Consider the following 19,817-nt stretch of genomic DNA (forward strand, 5'->3'; position numbering starts at 1 on the left):
GCAAAACGATTAAAATATTTCTATCTCTAAGTGGATAAAGAAATTCTTCAATCAGGGAGTGACACATTATTACCCTATATACACAAATGAAAAAAAAAATTTTAATTAAAAAAAAAAGAAATTCTTCAACTGTATTTACATCTTAAAACTTACCCTTGGTTGATTTTTGCTTTATCAAGAAGGGCTTGAGGCTTGAACATTTTTGCCAAGATTTCTGGTGATGTGACTGGTTGACTGACAGCAAGTATACCAGGATTGCCTTCTGAAAGAGCACTGTCACCAAACCAAGCAGAAGTTGGTGACAAGGGGCTTCCATCATGAGCATCGTAGGTGGGGGTCATGGTTTTGCTATAAAGTCCTGGGCTTGAATATATACTTCCTGATAACATGAAAAAAGGTAGTTAAGTACGGAGTACAGTGTCTCAAGTTCTCAATAACAACATACACTATAATATAGAGCACACTGTGAAACACAAGCTTCAATCTGGAAGGAAAGCTTAGCACATTATTTTACCTTTCTCAAAAACACCTGACCCCAATTCTACTTGCATAACATTAGAAAGCATAAAAACAAAGCCATAAAAATATAATTAAATTGTCAGGAAATCTGAGGGAAAAGTCAGTCCAAAGGAATTAGAAAATAAGGACACAGCTGAAGCAGACAGACCAACACTTTTTGTGTTTAATTGTGGTAAGGCTCACCTTTCAGAGGGCCAATGTAAAGAACATCAGTGCCTATAGGAAAGGAAAGAAAGGAATTCAGAAGGTAAAGGAAAGACGATAGAGGACAGAAACAAAAGCATGAAAAGAAAAAAGAAAAAGATTTTTTTCCTAATTGTGAATCGTAAATTGAAGTAGACATTTCAAGTGGATTTAAGAATAAAGAACCGTAGAATATACAACCTAAGTAAAACAAAACTTTTTGTATAATTCAAAAGAATTAAAGCTGTGCTTTAGTTAAGCAATGTCCACATAAATCAGGAAAGTAATTTTTTTTTTTTTTTGGTACTGGGAATTGAACCCAGGGGCACTTAACCACTAAACCACATCCCCAATCCTTTTTTTATATTTTTATTTAGAGACAAGGTCTTGCTGAGTTGCTAAGGTCCTCACTAAGTTGCTGAGGCTGGCTTTGAACTCAACAATTTTCCTGCCTCAGGCCCTGAGCCGCCACTGTGCCCTGCTAGGAAAGCGATTTTATATTCATGTTCTCAGTAAACAGCTAAACTACTTTCAACAAATTTACAGATGAGGTATTAAGACTTTCTGAACAGAAAATGTTGAAGTCAATTTTAAGAACTTGAGACTTCTCTGCTTTGATAGAGATTAACAAAATATGGAATGGTTAATTGCTTCCCTCTTCACAAATCAGATATTTACATGGTTATAGTCAGGAAAATATCAAAGTCATTTAAGAGCCTGCCACCTAAACATAGCCATGTGGAACAAGGTAACTCGGATATTTCATCATAATTCTATATATGAATCTGTCAAAGTCTGAAAATTAATTCACTCATAATCTTCTACCACTTAAAAATTTTTTAAAATAAGCTTTTTTGAGATATAATTTTCATACTAATATTTTAGCAAAGATACCTATATTAGAATTCAGAAAATACTTAAACGTTGTAACTGGAGAGATGATGTTCCGTGAGATTATAGGAACATAAGCACTGGGGGCAGACAGACCTGAACGTGCTTTCTAGCTCTGCTCCTTATTAACTTTGTGACCTGGGCAAATTAACCCTTGAAGGAGTCTTTCCTCAGAAACAAAATGGGGTTGTCACCAAAACTACAGGAGCTTAAGAATCAAGTGAAAGATAACATGTACAATAAATAATTGTTATAATATATTGAGTATGTGTATAACTTGTCAGTGTGTGTGTGAGGGGTGGGAAACGAGCATTACAAGCTTATTTAATTCTATCTGGGTAAATTTTCTCCTAGCACATACATTCTTAATAAACGTATCTTAAAAATATTCGCAACATATACCAATTCTTCAACCATTATAAATCAGAGAAAACCAAGAAGAAAAACAAACTATGAGCTTATTTGTGATATTGTTTTTAGCCCATTTTCCTAACAAATCAGAGTATCTTTAAAATATGGATTCATATTAGATGTAATTTCTAAAAAAAGAAAATATGAGGTCATTCAGTCCAAATTATTATGGTTTAATCAAGGTCATACAGCATAATAATTCAGTGAAAGGACTGATGTTAGATGCCATTACTCAGTAGTTTTAAGTTATACTAACCAGCTTTCCTATATTTTTGTCATTATCACTGCAGTTGAAGGGAACAGGAAAAAAATAGTAAAAATAAACTATTAGAAAATTGTTCAATACTTCCAATTCTGCTAGTAGCTTAACTTCTTTGTCTTATATCTTTTTTTTTTTAACATTTTTAATACTCAGGAGTCTACTTCTAGTCATTTTGGATAATCTAAAAATTTCAAGATTTCCTGCATAGACTCAGAATTTCTATGCACTTTGGTTTCTGGGCAGCAAAATTCCCCGTTTCATGAATTCTAACCCTTTAAAACTTGCAAAGATCTTCAGTGATGTCAGTTCTAATTTGGATGATGTGAAACTATCCTGATTGCCACATATGTAGAGTACAAAGATTTCTGAAGGCATTAAAATTAAGCAAAAGGCAGGTGGCCTCTGGTCACTGACGCATTTGCTTTACTAGGTGTTCGATGAACTCTGAGCCCAGGTCTGCCTTGCTCCAAAGCCAGAGCCCTGACCACCATGCCACATGCTGTACCCTCTTCCCTCCTTCCCTCTCCTGCTCTTCATGAGTATGCAGACCCTTACTTATAGCAAATCTGTCTGTGGCCAGAAGACACACCTAGCTTTTGCTTAATTTTTGTAGAGTTATTTACCTTAGAGAAAAAAGAGAAGAATTTTAAATTTAAATTCCCTAAGAAATCTTTACACTGTGCTCTACATGTGTGGTGGCAATCAGAATAGTTTCATAACATCCAAATTAAGGCAAGTGACTTAATCACTCTGAATTTCTCTTCTAATGATACTTCTCTTTCAGAATTGATATGAAGATTAAATATATTACATGTAGTATTTGGGACCAGAAGTTGCTCAATAAAATGTGGTTGATAATAATAGCCTTTAGGAGAAACAATGGTTTTCCTCTCTGAAAAGGATCCCTTGGACATCAACAGTTCAGAAGTGTCCCTAAGGGCACTCAGAGCTGTCCAAATGTCAAGTCTCTGAAAGAGAAGAACTGAGGAATGGTACATGGACCAGCAATAAATAGCAGCTGCTGTTTGGGTGAAAAGGGAACTAACCAGTGGTGGGAAGAACAAGGGAGCCCAAGATTGGGCAGGACAAGAATTGAGGAGGATGCTATTCTTGGGTACAAGCCAGCAAGAAATTGGGCAGTTTAGGAACAGCACCAAAATGGAACCACAAGAGTGCAAGTTAGTTCTAAAGCAGAGGCTGGTTATCTCCTAAAGACAATGCATGAAGTAAAGCTGGATACAGTCAAAATTATCCTTGCATTTTCTCTTAAATAGCTATGATGTACACCACTGTCTGAGCAGATGAAGTACAGCTGGATCTCTTTTAACCACTTGGCTAATTCACCTGTTTACCAATTTGCCTCAATCCCCCTCTGAGCCTTATAAAAACCACAACATTTTTGAAATCTGCAACTGGTAAATGACTCTCTACACCCACCAAATTATTTATGCTAGTTTTGCTTGCTATAGAATTCAAGTAAAGCTGGGAAACAAGAAAACAAGCAAAAACAAAGAATTGCAGAGTCTATGATAACTACAGTGAACTCTTCTGGGAACCTGATAGAGTTAGTTAAAACAACTTGTTGAGTTAGGAGATGATGAGCAATTACAAAAGACTAGGAGAGAAGATATGATAAAAACTAGACTTTATGTTATTGTTTTGTAGACTTTAAATTTTCACTCAGTGTTAAAGACACCTAAACTAGAAATCCCAAAACACATACTATAGACATGGGATGTAGTTTATACTAAAAAAAATTCAAAAATCCAACCAGCAAACCCATACTTAGGTGGTCTGTAGCCTCACATTTAAAAACTGAGAAAAGAGTATACATTAATGCTTTCAAGATAATCTGTATTTTTTCCTTTAACTGAATTTGGGTGGGGGGAAGCTGACCCGAAACTATCCCTTTGGTTGGCAGGGGTGGGGATGGGGAAGGAGGAGGTGGGAGGGAGAGCTTTCAGTATATTTGTAAACATTGTCCCCCTCTTCAGAGGCCAGTTGCAAGTTCATATTGTCAGCTGTGTGCTTCTGGTCAACTGGTTATAGGTTATATGTTCCCACATTCTCATCCTGGGTTTCATGATTTACTAGAATGGATCAGAGAACTCAGGAAAACTGTTTACTTACTAGATTACCAGTTTATTGCAAAAGCATACGAGTCAGGACCAGTTAAATGAAAGAGATGCATAGGGCAAGTTCTATGGGAAGTACACAGGAACTCCCATGTCCTCTCTAGGGACACCACTCTTGAAGCATCTCCACATGTTCACCAACCTGGAAGCTCTCTAAATCACATCTTTTTGGTATTTTATGGAGGCTTAACTATATATTTTAAGCACAATTGCTTAAAATAATTAATGTGGTTTGGATGTGTTTTGTCTCCCAAGGATCCAGGTGCTGGAAGTTTGATCCCTAGTATGTCAATATTAGGTGTCTGATCATTAAGAGGCAGGGCCTAGTGGGAAATGTTTAGATCACTGGAGGGGGGGCAGATACTATCTTCAGAAAAAAAATGAGATGGTTCTCATGGGACTCTGATTTAGTTCTTCTAAGAGGGTTGTTATAAAAAGAGAAAGTTTAACCACTGAATTGTGCTCTGGCTTCCTGTGTTGACATGTGATCTCTCCATGTTATGGTGTGTCCCCTAAAAGCTCATGTGTGAGACAATGCAAGAAGGTTCAGAGGTGAAATGATGGGGTTATGAGAGCCTTAACCTAACTGGTGCATTAATCCATTTGAATGTATTAACTGGGTGTTAACTGCAGGCAGGAAGAGTGTGGCTGGAGGTTATAGGTCACTGGAGTGTGCCTTTGGCGTTTATATTTTGTCCCTGGGAGTAAAAGCTTTCTCTGCTTCTGGGTACTGCGTCCCTAGCTGCTTTCCTCCACTGTACCCTTCTGCCATGATGTTCTGCTTCATCTCAGGCAAAGAACAATGGAGTCTGCCATCTATGACTGAGACCTCTGATCTCGTAAGCCCCAAATAAACTTTCCCTACTTTAAAATTGTTCTTGTCAGGTCTTTTGGTCACAGCACTGAAAAAGCTAAAATATGCTCCCTCTTGCACATATTCTTGCCATTGTGATGCCAACAGGTCTTCACCAGAGCCAACCTGATGTTGGCTCATGCTTTTAAACCTCCATTTTGTGAGCTAAATAAACCTCTAATATGAGTTACCCAGTCTTAGGAGTTTTGTTATAGTAACAGAATGAGCTAGTTCAGTGATTCATTCACAGCCCCTCTTTTCTTCACAGGAAGTCTGGGAGGGATGAGGACTAGGGTTCACCTCAATTTTTTTGCTTATACCTCATCATTAACAAACAATTCTGCTTTAATGAGGTTTGTTATGAACATAAAAGATGCTCCTTTATGGCTTTTATTGCAAAAGTTTTAGGAGTTCTGCTATATACACTGAAAAAAGACCAAAATATATTTCTTATATCACAATATATTCTCTTCTTACTTCATCAATATGTGGGCTGCTACCTCTATTCAAAATATTTTTCTCCCCATTTCCTCCTCCAAATTACTGAATGGAAGTAAATTTGATATTTTTTCAAAAATAATAATTTCTTTTTGTAACATGTTCAAAAATCACTCTATAATACACTAGTCTGAATTCATTAACCTGCCATTAAATATTCTCCAATGTGATCTTGAAGTACCTTGGAGATCTCTCTCACATGAATCTGCTCAATGGATTTATTCATGCCTTGTACTTTATTTATTAACATATGTTAATTGTACAAATTAGTGGGTTTCATTGTGATATTTCCATACATGCATATATTGTGTAACAATCATGTCTACATATTTTTCTTTCCAAGGATGTTCTTTGTCGGTATTATTATTTCTGTTTGGATTGCCTTTTCATCAAAATTCTAGCCACTGGACCTTAAAAGCTTAATTAGTAAACTTAATTCCCCAACCCATAACAGGGAATATACTTTATCTGGGATTAATGATTTTGTTTACCAAATTTCTAAAACATTATCTTCTACAATGTTCATTTAACACTGATGCATTTTCTCTTAAATACAGAAACTGTATTTTCAACTAACCTATAAACTACTTAAGAGTAAATACAATCAGAACATAAGTAATAACAGAAAAGTTACAAGGTCTATGACCCTAGATGTTCCTAACCATATGGTGCCATGATTTCTTCATCCTTAACCTATGGGTAATAACAGAATCTACTTCAAAAGGTTGTAGTGAGAATTAAAATGAGTTTTTACAGATAAAGCACATTATATAGTTGTGGGAACAGTTCAGTAATCAGTGTCTACTATCACCACCATCATCATCCCAAAATGTGAAAAGCCAGGAATGAAGTAAACTTAAGTATTTGCTGGAGGGACTTATCCTAAGTAATGGATTTATAAATGCACATGGCCAATGGAAATGTGGGACTCTGTAATGTTCAGACCATACATATGCCTAGGACTATGGAACTATTATCTATCAATTAGTCATCCAGCTACTCAATTACCTATCTACCTGATGTACACCATGTACTGAATTAGGTTCTGGTAATAAAAAGGTGAGTTTGTGTCCCTCAGTGAAGGGAATTCACAAATACTAGAGGACAACACAGTATAACAGAAAATGCAGAAAAGTGGTGACTTATGACAGAAGGATACCTAATTCAGATTGGGGAAGTAAAATGTGGGAATTTGAAGAAGTTTCTCCAAGGAGTGAAACTTAAGGGAAAAAATGTGGGGAGCAAAGAGACCAGAGTATGCAAGGCACAGGGAAAGTTAAGTAATTTAAGTAGTTTTAGGTAATAATGTATGAACTAAATAGTGGCGGTTTTCGTACTCACTTCCAATTTCTACAAACCAAAGAACTGAGTCCACTTTAGGAACCTCTTTTTCATTCTGAGCAGGAGAATCAGGCTTCCTGCATACTGATTCAACATTAATTTTTACACATGACAGAAACTAAATGACATTGAAGGTGATCCATGACTGGGCAAAGGTGCTGAAAGAGACTTCAGTTTTTTTGAACTTAAGGTACTCTCTTGGCATATACAATCCATTTGCCCTCTATCAAAACACACAGTCCAGGGTTCTCCCTTTCAGCCCCTAGCTTAGTTCGTCTCACCTGATCCAGGAGTGATAAGAGGCCCCTCTAATTCAAGTGCCTCATCTTCAGATTGGTCATCTAGCTTTTTCTTTTTTTTCTTTGTTGGATCTCTGGGTTTTTTCAAGAGAGAAAGTTCTTCAGGGTGTCTTATATCTGTTAAGATAAGAAAATAAATTATTTTACTGAAATTAAGAATTTAGGGACTTTATACTTGGTAAATCTACTTAATCTATTTCAAGGTAGGAATTTGTTTTTTTTTCCTCAGTGTGCCTGAATTTGGCCAGACATTGATATCAAATAAAAGACTGAGTGATATATAGTATGGGACTTGTATTAAAACACACACACACACACACACATACACACAACTACAGAGGTGAAGCATTTGCTTAGCATGCTTGAGGCCCTGGGTTTGACCCCTATCAATCCTCTGCCCTGGCAAAAACTATCAAAAGCACTCTTTTCTCTTTTAGTGAAGGCTAATTTTTTGTTGTTTTCCCCCATTTTTTATTGGTACATTGTAAATATTAATAATGATGGGATTCACTGTTACCTATTTGTACATGAATACAATAAGACAATATAATTTGGCTAATATCACTCCCCAGTATTTTCCTTTTCTTTCTCTTGACCCCTTCCAATGGTCCCTTTCCTCTTCTGATTTTCCTTCAATATTCATGAGACTCCCATGACCTTTCTTTTCCTTGTTCTTCTCTAGCTTCCACATATGGGAAAAAACACACGACCCCTGACCTTTTGAGTTTGGCTTATTTCACTTAATCTGATGTTCTCACTGATTTTCCTGCAAATGACATAATTTCATTCTTCTTTTAAGTGTTGCTTTCCCCCCATATCCTTTCCAGCATTTATTATTGTTTGTATTCTCAATGGCTGCCATTATAACTGGAGGGAAATGAAATCTCAGTATGGTTCTGATTTACATTTCTCTAACTGCTAATGATGCTGAACATTTTTTCATATATTTGTTGGTCAATATTTTTTCACATATTTGTATTTCTTCTTTCAAAAATTGTTCAGTTTATTTGCCCATTTATTAATTAGGCTATCTGGGGTTTTTGTGGTGTTGAGTTTTTTGAGCTCTACATAAAATTCTGGATATTAAAACTATCAGAAGAATAGCAAAAATCTTTTCTCATTCTGTATGTTCTCTCTTCATATTCTTATTTCCTTTGCTTTCCAGATCTTTAATTTAATGTCATACCATTTATCAATTCTTAGTATTACTTCCTGAGCTACAGGAGTCATACTGAGACAGTAGTTGCCTGGGTCTATATGCTGGGGTACTGACCCTGTTTTCTTCTAGGAGTTGCAGTTTCTGGTCTGATTTCTACGTTTTTGATCCATTTTGAGTTGACCTTTGAGCAGGATGAGTGAGAAGGATCGAGTCTCATTCTTCTATATATGGATAACCAATTTTCCCAGTCCTATTTGTTAAAAGGCTTTTCTTCAACATGCTTTTATTACCTTTTTCAAAGATCAAATAAATGACTGTATCCATGTAGGTTTGACTCTGTCTTCTATTCTGTATCATTGGTCTATCTGAGTGTTTTAATTATCATGTAGTTTTTGTTACAACGTTTCTGTAGTATAATACAAAGTCAGGTATTGTGATGTCTCCAGCATTGCTTTTTTGGCTAAGAATTGCATTGGCTATTCTGGATTTTTTTTTTCTTTCAAACACACACTTTTTCTAGTTCTGGTATTGGTATTTTATTGAGGACTGCACTGAATCTGTATATTGTTTTGGTGATGTGGCCATTTTAACAATGTATTTTGACCATCCATGAACATGTGAAGTCCTTCCATTTTCCGTGTCTTTTTCAATTTTCTTCGATGTTTCATAGTATTCACTGCAGCAATCTTTCACCTCCTTGGTGAAATTTATTCTTAGAGTTTTTTTGTTTGTTTTTTCTTGGCTATTGTGAATGGGCTATTGATTTCTGCATGCTGATTTTGTAACTTGCTACACTGTTGAATTTGTTTATTAGCTCTACTAGTCTTCTGGTAGATTTTCTAAGTATAGAATCACATCTATAATTTGACTTGTCTACTAAGTCCATTTGATTTATAATATTTTTTAGGTTTGAAGGATCTTTATCGAGTATGTCTCCATGACCTATCCACTGGTGAGAGAGATATGCTGAAATCAACCAATATTATTTTACTGGGATACATCTGAGTCTTTTAAGTTGAGTAGTGTGTTTTCTGTAATTAGGTGCACCAACCTTTGGGGCATATTGACTATTATTTTATCTTCTTGTTGGACTGTTCCTTTACCAGTATGAAGTGACCCTGACTCTTCTGATTAATTTTGGCTTGAAGTTAGCTTTGTAGGATATGCTTATTTTTCAGGTTCCATTTCCATCCTTTCACTTTCAGCCTGTGACTGTCTTTGCCTATAAGACAAGTGTCTTGCAAACAATATATAGTTATATTAACTATTTTTTAATCCATTCTGATAGTCTATGTCTTTTAGTTAGAGAATTCAGACTATTTACATTCAATGTAATTATAGAGATGTTTGTTAATTCCTATTATGTTGATTTATTTCTAATGTTTAATTGGGTCCTGCTTCTCATTTGCTTAGCTACTATTCAAATGATATTTGTCCATACACCAGCTCTGGGGTTTGTTTTATAGCTGTTCTCTGTGCAGTATTTCTTTAAGTATTTTCTATAGTGCTGGCTTAGAAGTCATGCCCCTTATTTTTTTTCTTAACCTTGGAAGGTTTTTCTCTCTTGATTCTATAGACAGTTTTGCTTGGCTATATCAAATCTTGGTTGTCAGGCTTGGAACACATCATTCCAAGTCCTCCTGGATTTTAGAGTTTGTGATGAGAAATCAGAAGTGATACTGATTGGCTTACCTCTAAATGCTACCTGATGTTTTTCTCCTGAGACTTCTCAAATTCACTTTGTTCTGTATATTAGGTATTTTAATTATAATGTGCCATGGAGAAGTTCTCTTTTGAGCTTGTCTATTTGGGGTTCTGAATGCCTTCTGTATGTGATCAGCATGGTCTACTCTATTAAGAGATTTTCAACTGGATATTTGATTTCTTGTCTTTTATTTCAAAGATTTCTGTTTGGTTCTTTCTTAATATCTCTTTCTCCTTGTTGAATTTCTCATTCATATCTTGCTCTGACTTCCTTATTTTATTCAGCTGTTTTTCTGTGTTCTCTTGAAATTCGTTGCTCATTTTTAATAATCTTTTGAGTTTATTTTTGGTAACAGGGATTGAACTCAGGGGTATTCAACCACTGAGCCACATCCCCAGCCCTATTTTGTATTTTATTTAGAGACAGGATCTCACTGGATTGCTTAGTGCCTCACTTTTTTCTTTTTTAATTTATTTTTATTGTAAACAAATGGGATTCATGTTGTTTCTGTTTGTACATGGAGTAACAGCATACCATTTGCATATTCATACATTTACATAGAGTAATGGTTTGATTCATTCCGTTATTTTTTTCCTTCCCCCCCACCCCTTCCACCTCTCTTTTCCCTCTATACAGTCCCTCCTTCCTCCATTCTTGCCCCCCCTCCCACCCCCCATTATGTGTCATCATCCACTTATCAGTGAGATCATTCGCCTTTTGGATTTTTGAGATTGGCTTATCTCACTTAACATGATATTCTCCAATTTCATCCATTTGCCTGCAAATGTCATAATTTTATTATTCTTTATAGCTGAGTAATATTCCATTGTATATATATACCACAGTTTCTTTATCCATTCATCAATTGAAGGGCATCTAGGCTGATTCTAGAGTCTGGCTATTGTGAATGGAGCAGTTATGAACATTGATGTGTATCTCTGTAGTATGCTGATTTTAAGTCCTTTGGGTATAGGCCGAGGAGTGGGATAGCTGGGTCAAATGGTAGGTCCATTCCAAGTTTTCTAAGGAATCTCCACACTGCTTTCCAGAGTGGCTGCACTAATTTGCAACCCCACCAGCAATGTATGAGTGGACCTTTTTCCCCACATCCTCGCCAACACCTATTGTTGCTTGTATTGATATAGTGCCTCACTTTTGCTGAGGCTGGCTTTGAACTCAAGATCGTCCTGTCTCAGTCTCCCAAGATGCTGAGATTGCAGGCGTGCACCACCTCGCCTGGCTCTTCTTTTGAATTTTGTGTCTGGTATTTCATCCACTTCAATATCTTTACAGTCAGTTGCTGGTGAATTATGAACTTTAGGAGGTGTCATGTTACCTTGCTTTTTCATATTTATTGCATTCCTGTGTTGGATTTTATGCATCTGTTGGGATGGATTTTTCTTACATTCTTATGTGCAGATCTTCTTAGGGCACAGTCTTTTCCTGCCGAAGTCTTCTGGAACATCAGGTTGTTGAGATTTTTTCAGTATATCTCCAAGTTGGTTTTATAGTATGGTTTTCCTGCTAGTTTTCTAGGGATAATGAGTGTATTTTGATAGTGTATGAGCTTGAGGATTCCACTTTCCTTGTATGTCACCGCCCAAGGCAACAGTCGCTCGGATATTGTTACCGCCTGCAGCAACAATTGCGCGAGTATTTATCAGAGGTGGACTGGAAATGAACTACTTCTACTATCTTTCTCTTTAGTGTACTGCTTTCTTGCTTGTTCCCTAGCTTATAGAGGAAGTTTTAGAAAAAGAGAGAGAGAGAGGAAGAAAAGGCTTTGCTTAAAGGAGAATCTTTGCTTATCGGAGAGGGGCTACGCTTTCAGAGATGCTACTTATTCTTAGAGTTCTGCTGCTGCTTCTTAAAGGTGCATCCTACATCCTGTGTCCTAAAGGTGCGTGCTAGAAGTGCGTGCTAAAGGTGTGTCTATGGTGCATCCTGCATTCTGTGATCTGTGATCTGCCATCTGCTTTCTGTGATCTATCAGAGGTGCTGCTTATACTCCGCCCAGCAATCTAGAGGTGTGGCTTATCTGAGGTGCTCCTATAGGTGTGTGTCTTATATACCTAAGGCAGCCAATCAGCTTAGGATTAGCACAATTGAGGCACGCCCCTCGGTACCAATCAAGAAAGAATGAGGAATATCTGTTGACCACTAGCCAGAGGAGACATTAACTAATCAGGCAAAAATAGATCACGCCGTGTTAACACTATGCGCCACCTCTGGGCTCAACGCCAGCCGCCATCTTAGGGTTACCCGAACATGTCTTCTGCACTTGTAGGTCTCAAAAGAGTAAGAACCTTCTTATAGATCTGGCAACTGTTTTGTATACAACAGGGTATGTGGGGTTCCTGTGATTATTTTTCTTACTACCTCTGTATATTCTAAAGAGGTATGGGAGTAATCCAGATTGAGACCCTTCATAAGTGTAGTGTCCAGAGCCTTTGTGTTAATTCTGCTTTTGCTGTATGAGTGGATGTTTCTAAGTAGGACCTCCCCAACCCCAGCCCCAGCCCCAACCCCAGCTGTTCTTGCTTGGGGCAAGTTGCTCCTAGTTTGTCTCTTCTATTCTATTAAACTAGTTTTGAACTTTGAGCATGGTTAGTTTGAGTAAAGAGTAAGATGCAATGTCCCTTGGCTAGGTTTAGCTCAGCAGGAGTCTCTACGCAGTAGTTTCCCAGCACCTCATAGAAATGCAGAAAACAAACAATGTATAGCATTAAAATAAATTCCTCGTGCCTAATATGGAATCTCCCACACTAACTACCACAAAAATGGGAATGGTGTGTCATCAATTGTCAATAGCAATAACAATAAAAAGCTGTGGATCTGGGATTGAAGTAAACAGCAGGTTTCAACAATACCATCCACAGTACTAATAACTGCCAACAACATGAATGGTGGGGGCAGGAAATATACAAATCAACTAGCTCAAAAATACTTTTAATAAAAATACAGTTCATTAAGAGACAATATAATGTGATAAGGTAAAAGAAAGTTTAGAATGTTTAATGTTAACAGGGAGAAAACAGAAGAGATGTAGAAGTGATGGTTATAAAGGAGGAGAAAAAAAGTAAGCAGAGGAAAAAAATGAGAATTTGGCTATTAGAGTGAGAAGGAGAGAAAAAAAAGACAGAAATATCTGTATCTATATATAACTGTGAACCAATCAGCACAGCAAGAACCAAAAAAAAAGGAAAATGGTGCTTTGTTTTGTGTTGGGTTGTACATTTGGGATTGAACCCAGGAGCACTTTACCACTGAGCTACATCCCCATCCCTTTTAATTTTGAGAGGGTCTAAGTTACTTAGGTCTTCACTGAATTGCTGAGACTGGTTTCAATCTTGTGATCCTCCTCCCTCAGCCTCTAGAGTTGCTGGGATTAGAGGCTTAATGATAAATGAAAGAATTATCTCCCTGAGGTGGTTCAATCTGCCTATGCTTGACTATCCTTTCCATTTCTTCCTGGGCTATGTATCCCTTACAGAGTGCAAGGGCTGGGAATTGTTAAACCCTTCATCTCTTTGTGCTGCTCACTGAGCTACTAGCTTGAGTGGCCTAAAACCGAAGTTGGTTCAAACAGCTTTAAGCTTCCTTTCTCACCAGTATAAGGAAGGACAGAATGGAAAGTACTGTTGAGTGGAGTTGTGCCCAGACAGATCAGATGGATGCATTACCAGGGTTGGGCTGCTAAGTGGGGCCCCAAAGTACTCTTAATACAGTACTATCTAATAAATGTAATGATCACAAAGTAGAGAGAAAATCCACTGGGGTGCAGAAAGAATATCAGAACCCCTATTTATGTATTTATTTTTTATAGAAAAAATTAAGCTTTATATTACATGGTAGCCCCCATTCATTGTGCATAGCATGAGGTACACATAATACCTCAGATAAACACAATGATACTTTCCTTACATTAGCAAATCTCAAATTTTAATTGATTTAAACTTTTTTACCTTGTATTTAAAGGTTGCAAGAGTGCCCCGCCCCCTGCTGCCCTGGGGCTGGGATGTAGCTCAGTGGCAAAGTGCTTGCCTCACATATGTGAAACCCTGGGTTCAATCCCCAATTCAGAAAAGAGAATCCCCCCGAGTCTATTTTCATTTGAGGTTGATAAGAGGCATAATGGTCAAATAAAAGTGTAAAATAAATTAAGGATGACTCTAATAAACAATCTCTTATGTATTACATTACACATTAAATACCATGTTCATGAATTATAAGATTCAACATTATTAAGAAGTCAATTCTTTCCAAATTGACCTAAGGTTCATTGAGATCCCAAACTTTTTTCTTTTTTTTTTGGCAGAAATTGACAAGCAGATTATAAATTCATAAGGAAATAAAAATAATCCTAAAGGAAACAAAGCAATCCTTAAAAGAACAAAATTGGAAGTGATTTCAAACATCATAAATTACAACAATGGAGCCAGTAAAATTATTGGCTAAATAAGACAAGAAGATGAATGAACTGAAGGCAAGGCCCTAAAGTAGACCTAGAAATTGGTAATCAATACTTTTTGACAAAAGGTGCCAAGGCAATTAAAGGGAAAGGAAAATCTTTTCAATAAATATTGGTGAACCATGAGAGATTCATAGTATTTTTAAAAAGAACAATGATCCTTACCTAACTTGAATATACAACAATTAATTATAAATGGATCACAGATCTAAATTTAACAGCCCAAATTATAAAACCAGGAGAAAATATAAACAAATATTTCTGAAGATACACAAAATGAACCATAAAAATATGGCCCCTTATTTTAAAAATAAAAATAAAAATAAAAACCCACCCTGCTCTTTAAAGGCACTGTTGAGGAATCAAAAAGGCAAGCACATATAGGGACAAAATATATACAAGTATATCTGTCATAAGACTTATACTCAGAATAATATATGAATCCATACAACTCAGTAATAAGAGACTACTGGGCTAAAGATCTGGACATGGACTTCATCAAAGAAAGGTTAAGAAACACACAAAGAGATATCTAACATTACCAGTTATTAGGGGAATGCAAATTAAAACCATAATGAGATGGCTGTATATAACCAACAGAGTGGCCAGCATTCAGAGGACTGGCAATATCCAGTGCTGGGTATTATGATACACACAGACATGGAGGAAGAACTGGAACTCTCATACTCAGCTGGGGAGAATGTAAAACAAGACAATATGAAAACAGTTTGACAGTTTCTTATAAACACACATCTCCATACCACTCAGACATTCTTCTCCTAGTTATTTATAAATGAAAATGAAAAACACATTCGTAATAGCTTTATTCATAAAAGCCAAAACTGGAAATAATTCAATGGATTAAAAAATATGGCATTTTTACATCAAGGGAAATGCTAGTCATACAATGTAATACAACTCATCAATAAAAGAAACAAAACTATTTGCACAATAAAATAAATCTCAAAAACGAATATGTCAATATATTAAGGAAAGAAGCCCTTTAGAAAATACAAGATTCATAAAATTCCAGGGAGTGCCAACAACTCCACAGTGCCAAACAAAAAATGGTTGTTAGTAGCTAAAATCTGAAGAATGATAGAAATACTCTATACTTTTTCTGACTGTGGTGTAACACTCATCAAAACTCAACTGTATACTTTAAATGGGTACAGTTTATGTATATCAATTATATCACAATAAAATGAATTAAAAAATAAAAAGTATGAAGAGATGGAGAGCCCAAAAATAAAGAAAAAGAAAAAAGCAGAAAAGCAGCAACAGGAGAAGCATGAGGTCTATATACCTCATGCTACCTTTGGCAGTACTATTCTACATTCCAGGGCATAAAAAGAATAAACAACACAATGCAAATCACTGTATAACCTGTAATATTCCAAACTGCTAAAATTACTGGATCATAGTTTTACATGTGGCAGTTTACAGCTACAGAAGTCCTAGATCCAACCCAGTATTATAAAATTCAGGAAACTAGGAAAACTGAGACTAGGATCTATCTATCAAATGGGCACTATCAAGCTAAGAGACACATAGCCAAACCACCTGGATTCAAATCCTACCTCCACTATTAGCTGTGTGACCTCAGGCATGATACTCAACCTGTCCTTGTCTGTCTGGGTTTCCTCACTGGTGAGATGAAAACAATAGTAACTCAGAGGTTGCTGTAAAAATTAAATGATACATAACAATAGCTTTTTAAGTATTAGGTATTAAAGAGCCTCCTTTTATTGATGGGGGATATGTTTCAAGAACCCCAATGAAATGACTGAAATTTTGGATAGCAACCCTGTGTGTGTGTGTGTGAGTGAGAGAGAGAGAGAGAGAGAGAGAGAGAGAGAGAGAGAGAGATAATAAGTGTATATTTATATACACATACATATAACCACATACACATTCTTTTTTCCTGTATATGCCTACCTATGATAAAGTTTAATTTATAAATGAAGCACAGTAATAGAGGAACACCAATGATAAAATAGAACAATTATTCTAATATACTCTAATAGAAGTTATGTGGACATGATCTATCTCACTGCCCTTCTTCTGATGATTTGAGATGACATGTAGGAAGCACTTCCAACCTTCTTTTTGGCATATGTGTATTGGCAGCATCATTTCTCTTGCCCTTTGGGGCCATTATTAAGTAAAATAAGCGTTACTTGAACACAAAACACTGTATCAGTTATCTGATGACTAAGACAGCTCCCGAGTGACTAAGGTGCAGATAGTCTATTAATACAGCCTGGATATGCTGGACAAAAGAATGATTCCCAGCTGGACAGGGCAATACTTCACGTGGTCACTCAGAACTATTTAGAATGGGGCACAGTTTTAAATTTAGGAATTATTTCTGGAATTTTTAATTTAATACTTTGTGGTTGACTCTGGAAAATAAAACTGAAACCTTGAAAAGTGAAAACTATGGATAAGGGAGGGGGGAGTCTATTGTAATGTTTTTCTGTAATTATAAAAAAAATACAATTGGTAGAAACAGAAATAATAACACAAGTATAAGTCATTATAAGATATTTTTCAGAAATGGAATAATCATTTAATAGCTATATAATATTCTACAGTGTAAATATATCATAATTTAGCCATTTTTCTGATACTAAGTCCACTATAAATTAGGTTTCTACAAACATTTATGTACATCTTTCCCATACTGTTCTTTCTTTTGGAATTCATTAGAGTTGGGATTACTGGATCAGGTGATAGTAAGGCAAAAGTGAGCAAGATAGGCATGTGCGTTTTTTTTTTAAAGCTTTGCTTATGTGAAAAACTATACTTTATCTTGTTTTAATTTACATTTTTTTGGCCAATAGAGATGTACATCTTCTCATGTGTTTTTGGTCATTTACAAACATTTTCTTCCTTTGCTCTTCTTTATCAGATTTCTTAAAATCAAAGTTAATTTGCATGTAAAAAATTAATGATAGTAATTACTACAAAAGCATATTGGACCTTTTTTCTTTTAAAAAAATTATTTTACACATGCAACACCCCATGCCTAAATAAGAAGCCAAAGTAAATAATTTTAATAACTATGTGAGATTTTTGTTTTCCATTGGTGTTCGTATGTCACTATTAGGAATACTCTGGAACACATTAAGTTTTTCTTCTGTTGTATATTTTACAGGCTATTTTCTGGGGGTGTTTTTTGAAACCTGGAAGTGTAAATAAGAAAAACTATCTTGAACAAATGTGATCAGAGAGTAGGTGAATATATCTACTCTTTAATTATTAATAATTTGGGATGAGTGTATCTTAAGTACCAAACAGCATAAATCATGTTTAAAATAAATGCTTGCTCCTTAAATTGTCACTTCAAAAAAAGTTTCCAGGCATAAGTTATTTCTTTTAAAACACAGTACAGCATAGTTTTCAGCTATAGTTATGCGATTTAAAAAAATCAAATATTTTCTCTATTTTTGGGTATTCAAGAAATAAATTTAACCTACTTATCCCCAAAAGCAATTTTGGGGTTTGATGCATCAACAGTAATTTAGAAATACAGAAATACAGTACACTTAGAAAGTCAGAAAATATTTCAATTGTATTTTTTAAGCCTACAACAGTCATTATCTCCTAGACTACTTTTATTAGTACATTTTAATTATACAGAATGATGGGTTTCATTGTGCGCATACACACAGGCAAATAACATACTTTGATCATATCTATCCCCACTTACTTTCTCTTCTTCCATTCTCTCCCTTACATCTTTCATGTGCTCTAGTAGGCCACCCTACTTTTTAAGGGAAATGAAATTTAACATGCTCAGAGACCTAATGATTCATGAACTGAACTTTCAGTTCAGAGTATACCCCCAACTTTAAATGTCAGTCCTGCCATGTTGGGAGGGAAGAAAACATTACAAAACTCCAAGTTTCTGGCAATCAGTCATCTATGGTATTAAGTGAGGTCAAAGTGGTGGCGGTGATCTATCTGTCTTCCTATTTGATTCCTCTAAGTAAATCGTGTACAAGGTGGAAAATCTAAAAAGTATTGAAGGATATTAAATGAATCATGCCTGAGAATATGACATGCTTCCACCATAACTCACTCAGTGTACAGTGAGAGAAGGGAAACCAAGCCTGTGTTATCTGAAAAGTCTTCTCAAATGTTTCTGGCATGTTCCCTGGGGCTTGAGCATCACTGCACTGCGTCATTCATAATTGAGATTTTTTGTCCTTAGGTAATTTCCTGTACAGCTCACAAATCAGCTATTAATGTAACAAGAATAATAAACACTGTTAACTAGATTTTTGGTTAGTCATAAGTAGATGAAGCAGTCAACTAGTTGGGCCCATGAGAATAGGATGTGAAGTCAGAATATTATTAAAAACATTCTTTAAAAAATACATTCTATTTAAATGATATGAAAAATACAATGGTATTAAAAATACATTCAATGTTAAAATAATATTGATACATTCAATAATATTGAAAACAATAATATTTAAAATAACTAAATACATAATTCAGTATTCATAAGAAGATCAAATAGTCTCAGTAGCTCAGGGGCTGCCAGCAGTTTATTTTACAAAAGTTCTGTAGGTAATTCTAATTTCCACTTCTCCTTAAGGGATAACTAATAATTTAGAGGAGGGTGAAGAATGACTTATTTTTTTCTTTTCTTTTCTTTTTTCTTTCTTTTTGCAGTGCTGGGGATTGAACCCAGGGCCTTGTGCTTGCGAGACCAGCACTCTACCAACTGAGCTATATCCCCAGCCTGACTTATTTTCTTTTTTCCTTTCCTCCCGTGTCTTCTTCTCTCCTCTCCCTCCCCTCTCTTCCTCCCAGGTACTGTGCATTGACCCCACAGGTCCTCCACTATGGAACTACATCTCCAATCCTTTTTATTTTTCATTTTAAGATAGGGTCTTGCTAAATTGCTAAGGCTGGCTTCCCACTTGCAACCCTTCAGTCTCAGTGCCCCAAACTGCTGGGATTACAGGAGGTGTGTGCCATGACATCTTATTTTCTCATGGTAGGTAGACCCCTGTTGGAACTGGGTAACACTGTGTACACCTTAAGTGTGAATAAGTAGTTTGCAATTTTGTTAT

General features: G+C 35.9%; 1 protein-coding gene across 1 annotated transcript in view; it reads right to left on the bottom strand.

Annotated features, from left to right (window-relative positions):
- Fermt2 (FERM domain containing kindlin 2) overlaps window positions 1-19,817 on the bottom strand; it is an 85,878-nt gene that overhangs the window by 19,110 nt on the left and 46,951 nt on the right. Inside the window, 3 exon segments of the mRNA XM_047538856.1 lie at window positions 154-379; window positions 703-735; window positions 7,375-7,509. Of these exon segments, the coding sequence (XP_047394812.1) occupies window positions 154-379; window positions 703-735; window positions 7,375-7,509 (394 nt within the window).

Source organism: Sciurus carolinensis, chromosome 2 (genome assembly GCF_902686445.1).
Source record: "Sciurus carolinensis chromosome 2, mSciCar1.2, whole genome shotgun sequence".
NCBI classification, from domain to species: Eukaryota; Metazoa; Chordata; class Mammalia; order Rodentia; family Sciuridae; genus Sciurus; species Sciurus carolinensis.